This window comes from Myotis brandtii, unplaced genomic scaffold (genome assembly GCF_000412655.1).
Source record: "Myotis brandtii unplaced genomic scaffold, ASM41265v1 scaffold212, whole genome shotgun sequence".
NCBI lineage: Eukaryota > Metazoa > Chordata > Mammalia > Chiroptera > Vespertilionidae > Myotis > Myotis brandtii.
The window spans coordinates 1,383,588-1,389,544 of NW_005357931.1; the positions used below are offsets into that span (position 1 = coordinate 1,383,588).

The 5,957-nt window shown below is 39.7% G+C and overlaps 1 protein-coding gene across 2 annotated transcripts in view; it reads left to right on the top strand.

Moving 5' to 3' along the window:
- EPG5 (ectopic P-granules autophagy protein 5 homolog (C. elegans)) overlaps nucleotides 1–5,957 on the top strand; it is an 88,362-nt gene that overhangs the window by 49,245 nt on the left and 33,160 nt on the right. For both annotated transcript variants that reach the window (XM_005865750.2, XM_005865751.2), the window contains exons 25-26: nucleotides 1,689–1,833; nucleotides 5,178–5,349. In XM_005865750.2, coding sequence (XP_005865812.1) covers nucleotides 1,689–1,833; nucleotides 5,178–5,349 — 317 coding nt within the window. The remainder of the gene's footprint in view (nucleotides 1–1,688; nucleotides 1,834–5,177; nucleotides 5,350–5,957) is intronic.

The window sequence follows — 5,957 nt, forward strand, 5'->3', positions numbered from 1 at the left end:
GATGCTGACTGGCATAGAAACCGACCAGTCAGAACCAAGTCTAGGTGAACTCTGAGGAGCCAATGGCTGCCTAGGAGGCAGAGCTTTTGACGCTGACTGCCATAGGAGCCAATCAATCAGAACCTAATCTGGGTGAACTTCGAAGGCAGAACCTAAGGTGGGGGCTGAGGCGGGTTTTAAGGGCAATAGCTGTTTGGTGTAAGGTGTAAGAAAGCAGTTCAATTTTTTAATGATTGATTTGGCAGTATAGTGCATATGGCTGGCTATCAGTCCAGATATAGGGATTACGTATTTTTGTCTGCAAAGAGCATCTCCTCCTGCTGAAAAAGGCTCCCCGCCCCCCATTTAAGCAATCCTATCCTATATAATCTATCTATACTAATAGAAGGGTAATATGCTAATTAGACCGGGTCGACTGGCAATCTTCCAGACCTCCGACTTCCTTCCAGACAAAGCCATGGTGGTTGGGGCCGAGGCAGAGGCAGTTAGGGGTGATCAGGCTGGCAGGGGAGAGCAGTTAGGGGCAATCAGGCTGGCAGGGGAGAGCAGTTGGGGGCAATCAGGCTGGCAGGAGAGCAGTTAGGGGTGATCAGGCAGGCAGGCAGAGGGGTTAGAGGCGATCAGGCAGGCAGGCAGGTGAGCGGTTAGGAGCCAGTGGCCCCACATTGCGAGAGGGATGTCCGATTGGAGAGGGTGCAGGCTGGGCTGAGGGACCCCCCCCCCGTGCATGAATTTTGTGCACCGGGCCTCTAGTAGTATATAATAGACATGCGCATTCTCCCCCTCCCCGCTTTGTGTACCATGTGTGTAGTTTCATCTGTAGTTCACCTCCACCATGTTATCTTGGAGCTAATCCTAGAGAGCACTTGATAAATAAAGATATTAAAAGATGAGGATTAAAAGTGCACATGGCTTACCATGCTTGCATGCACTTTCTTTTTCCCTGAATCCTTTTTGATGGTAGAAAAAAAAGATGAAGATTAAAAGATAACATAATCCAATAGCATTTACATTTGAAAAACAATAACAGGTTATTAAAATCAAGCATCTAATCAGTGTTCAAATTTCTCATTGTCTCATAAATGTCATAAAAGTTTTGTTGTGCTGTATTTGTACAGTTTGTTTGAATCAGGATCTGAATTTTGTGATTGGTTTATAGCTCTTAAGTCCTTTTAATCTGTAGGTCCTCCCCTTAGTCCTTTTCCCCCTGCAATTTATTTGTTGAAGAAACTGGGTATTTTGTCCATAGAGTTTCCCCACAGTCTACATTTGTTTACTGCATCTTTGTGGTGAAGTTTAATATGTTTTTCTGTTCCCTGAAAATTGTTAGTGGGACACAGGGTTTGAGCTAATCCAGATTCAATTATTTTCAATATATTTAAATTTATCTCTGTACAATTTCTGTTATTTACCTATGTCTTATAATTTCTTAGCTCAGTAATATGTATGTATAATTTATAAATATACATTTAGTGGGACTATAAAATTAGTTTTTCTGATCAATGGTAAATATCAAAAAAGTTTTGAGATTCTTGCTAAGATTGTTAGAGTATCAGTTTTAAATGCGATTCTTCCTAATGCTGGAGAACTTGGAATAGACCAAACTTATTGGTTCACTTAATAGTTAAATATATAGGTTTATATGTGAATATATCTGGGAAAGTTAAGGTTCTGTGTTTTCATTCTAGGATCTGTGGATGGAATATCTGAACATGGAGCGCATACATTACGAGTTTCAAGAAACCATTGGTCTGTGGACGCAGGCCAAACTTGAGTCCCATTCCACATCCTGCAGTTTGTCAGTTCAGCTAGACTTCACTGATCCTTTTTTGGGTGAGTCATACAAGCATCAGCCCCTTTGAATGTATGAAGGATGGAATGGATGAGTGAATCAGAGACTTTGAGGGTTAAGGTGTACAATAGCGTATTCCTCCAGTAAGCATTGATTTTTTAAGGAGTTCATAGTTAACTTGTCTACCACTTAGGATTAGGTTAGGCTGTGAGTGAGAGAAAATTCAAAAATAGTAATGGCTTAAATAAGATAGAGATTTAATTTGATTTTTCTCATGTAAAAGGAGTCTGGATGCAGGCATTTCAGAATGGTATGTAGCTTCATGACCTATAAGCCTTCAAGGACCCCTGCTCCTCCTATGTGGCTGCCCCACTGTTTTCACACATGACATCCACTTGTGGTCCAAGGTTAAGATTATGGTCACATTCATGTTTTACTCAGCAGGAAGGGGAAACTCCTTCTTTAAGGACTCTTTTGAGAAGCTGCTTACAGACTATCCCATTATAGCTCATTGGCTCAAATTGAGACACATGGTTCTACCTACCTGAAAAGGAGACTGAAAAGTGACTTTAAAAAGACATTTTAATTGACATCAATGTGTAAAGTGCAACTTTAAATTTCATTATTTTGGATTTGCAATTTTACAGTTCAGAAGTCTTTTCTTTTATAAACTTTTCTTTGTATCTGGAACTCTTCCCATACAATACACATGGATCATATTCCTAAAGTTTCTAAGTTGGTTGTTTTCTCACAGTGCATTTTTCTAAAGAAACAGTTTTATAAATTGTCAGTTTTCTATGCCAGGCCACAAAAACTCATTTAACCTGGAAAGTTGATGACATATCTTACAACAAAAATAACATAAAACAATATTTAGGTTCACTTGCTGGTTTTAATTACTGAATATATTTTTTAAATGTAGGGCATATAATACAATTATGAACATAACTTTTGAATAAAATATTGTAATCTGTAGTGTAATAGAGCACTGAAGTGATTCAGAGAAAGGCAAAAATACCTTCTTGTTCCAGCCCTGCCACTAACCAACTAGTTAGCTGTGTGATCAGAGAAAAAAAGCTTTAGTCCACTCATCTGTAAAAGGAAGGTGCTAGACAGTTTCATCTAAGGCTTTAAAATTTTTCCCTCCAACATCTTTCTCCCCACTTTTCCCCTGAAATAATAATAGCTTTTCACCACAACTATAAAAGTTATATGTGTTCATTGAAGAAAATTAAACAGTATAGAGAAGTATATAGGGGAAGGTCTAAAAGTTGCCCTCAACCTAGCCACATCGAGTCTCATTTTCTATTCTTTAAAGTCTGTTAAGGAGAAAAAGAAATATGTTTGTAGGTCTGGAAGCTGGTGAATATTGCTCTTTAATGTCCTCCCATCTGTAATGCTTTCACATGGCCTTCACACTGCCCCCAAAGGTGGATTGTTTTCTCTGGACTAAAATGAGCAATTTGTTCAGCCTTCAGTTTGTTCCAGGCTCTGTCCCAATACTTTATATGTGTTAATTCTGTCCTCCCAACAACCCTATGAGGTTTATCCCCACTGAGCAGATAGTGAACCTGAGAGGTATAATAAGGTGGTTAATGTGCACATGGCTTGGACCAGTTTTAAATGTAGGGCATATAATAGAATTATAGATTTAGTCACTTTTGGTCCAGAGTGGTGATTATAGTTAAAAATGCTCTGCATTTATTTTTGCCTGTCTTTTATTTTACATTTAAAATATCCTTGATTTTTCTTTTCTTGTTTTTATGATAAGTGATATTGATTTTGAAAAAGAGCTTTCAGTTTTCTTTAGAGTCATGTCCTAAAATGTTGCTGGAAAGAAACCTGAACATACTCAGCAGTCTTATCCAGTGATGAATATCCAACTTTGTTACATTCTGTGCGGGGAGTGGTAGTTCTAGTGGAAAAACCCCGGCTATAAGGGATGATCCTGTACTTGACCTGTTTGGAATGTTAAATTCCATCTGTTTGGGGTACAAATATTACAAGTCTTCTTATGCCAAGTAAAGTCACATCTATTAAACTTAGTTTTTCTTAACAAGAATAGAAAATTGAATGCTACATTTGGAATGAAATCAGAAATTCATAGTAGTCCCTTAAGTACTTGTTGACTTGACACTCCCGTGACCTCTCATCCCCTGTTATCTTACTATGGAAAAGAAACAGGGATGTGGCAGCTTTTCTTCATGTTCTTCAGTTCCTGCCTGCACTATGGTATGTGTATAGTGTAGTAAAGAGAGAGGGAGGGAAGGTAGGATATATTGGATACCTACTGTGTTGTGTTCAGCTGTGTACTAGGTGTAGAAATGTAAACATTTAACTTGGACTCAGCAATATGAGAACATGTGCAATTTACTGCAAAGTTAACAGTACAGATTTACCTTTATTTTTCTTATATGCCACCTTATTTCTTATTTGGGCTCCATAGATTATTTGTTGAGTGAATGAATAGTAAATGAATGAATGACTATATGACTATGTAAACATAAGTTCTGTAGGAGTTTGTGCCCATGTTCTTACTCATTTTAACTCGACTACTTTCAGCCCTCTTGTCTAAACCGTGGCCTTTTTAAGATTTTTCACTTAGCTGTATTCCATGATGTTCATTTCTTTTTCTCCCATTCCTATGAAGTTTATCTGGGTGATTGCATTAAACTTTTAACTGGGCTACCTGCCCCATCCCCCCAGTCCATTGTCTGATGGTAGCTACCATCTTTCTCAAGCTTACTTAGAGCTGTTCACTAGATCCCCTTTGTTGTTTTTTTGTTTTGTTTGTTTTTTTTAATTTATTTTTATTGATTTCAGAGAGGAAGGGAGAGGGAGAGACAGAAACATCAATAATGAGAGAGAATTATTGATCAGCTAGCTGCCTCCTGTATGCCCCACAATGGGGATCGAGCACGCAACCCGGGCATGTGCTCTTGACCAGAATCGAATCTGGGACCCTTCAATCTGCAGGCCAACACTTTATCCACTGAGCCATGCCGGCTAGGGCCACTAGATCCCCTTTGTACTAGCATAAGTCCAAACACCTTAGTGCATCATGCAAGGCTATCTAGGGTAATAATTTAAGATTGTGAGCTTTAACTTTAACTATGATTAAGACTTTTTGAGGTAGGAATTCTATTCAATCACACCCTGTGCTCCTGATCTCCCAGCTCCTGGGAGAGTATTGGTAGGCCTGTGTGGGTGCTCCCTCAGAGCTTATAAATGATAAAAGATTTAGGCCTCTGAAGTATCTATTCTGTATATCTCAGCATTTTTTATGATGGTAGCAGGCCAGGGCTTTGTACCCTCTTAGTAAGTTACTACCTAACTGTAGCCATTACTCAGTAAATATAACTTTATTAACTTTATTTTCTTTCAGCTAAAGAGAGGGTCTTAAGTAACTTGCGGAAGCATGACGCTCCCCAGCCTCCCCTTGCTCTGCACCCAGTGAGGCCTCCTGTGCCGGTTATTTCCTCTGATGTGCTCCTGAGTCAGAAGGACACCACCCAGCTGGTGCGCACAGACCTGAATCTGTTGCGACAGCAGGCCAGGTAAGCCCAGGAGACCCCCGGGTCACGCCTCCCTGCTTGCTGCCTTGACAGCTGGGTGACTTAGCACCCGGAAGGGTCCTCATCAGCGTTCTGGCCATGCGGGTAATTGGTGGAGACGGACCCAGACGGTTACTTTAGTTAACCAAGTTGTGACAAGTCTTTTAATTTCCCATGGAAATTATGTGGTGCTTTCATGGACTATAAATTTGTACATGTTTCCTGTGGTGGCATTTCTGAGTGTCAGCAGTGCCAGCTAAGTGTTTCCTATGCTTCTCCTGAGGAACCTTCTGATAATGGAAAGGTTGTGTTTAAAGGCGATGAATTGAGGTTTACTTTCTTTTGTCATCGCTTTGTTCTCTCACTCTCCATACTCTTAAAAATCGGCACAGGCATCGATCGACGTGCGGGAAAGGCATTTAGTGTTCTGTGTTCACGAGAGAGACAGAATGATCAACTCTTTAAGGTTCTAGCTTGCCATCTTGTGAGAAGGAGCGTGTGTGTAGCAAGTCTATTTTATAAAGTAAAAGAGTCTATTTGGCAAATCCCACAGGAATCAACCTCTCCTTTTTTTTTTAAATTTATCTTTATTGTTGAAAGTATTACAGATG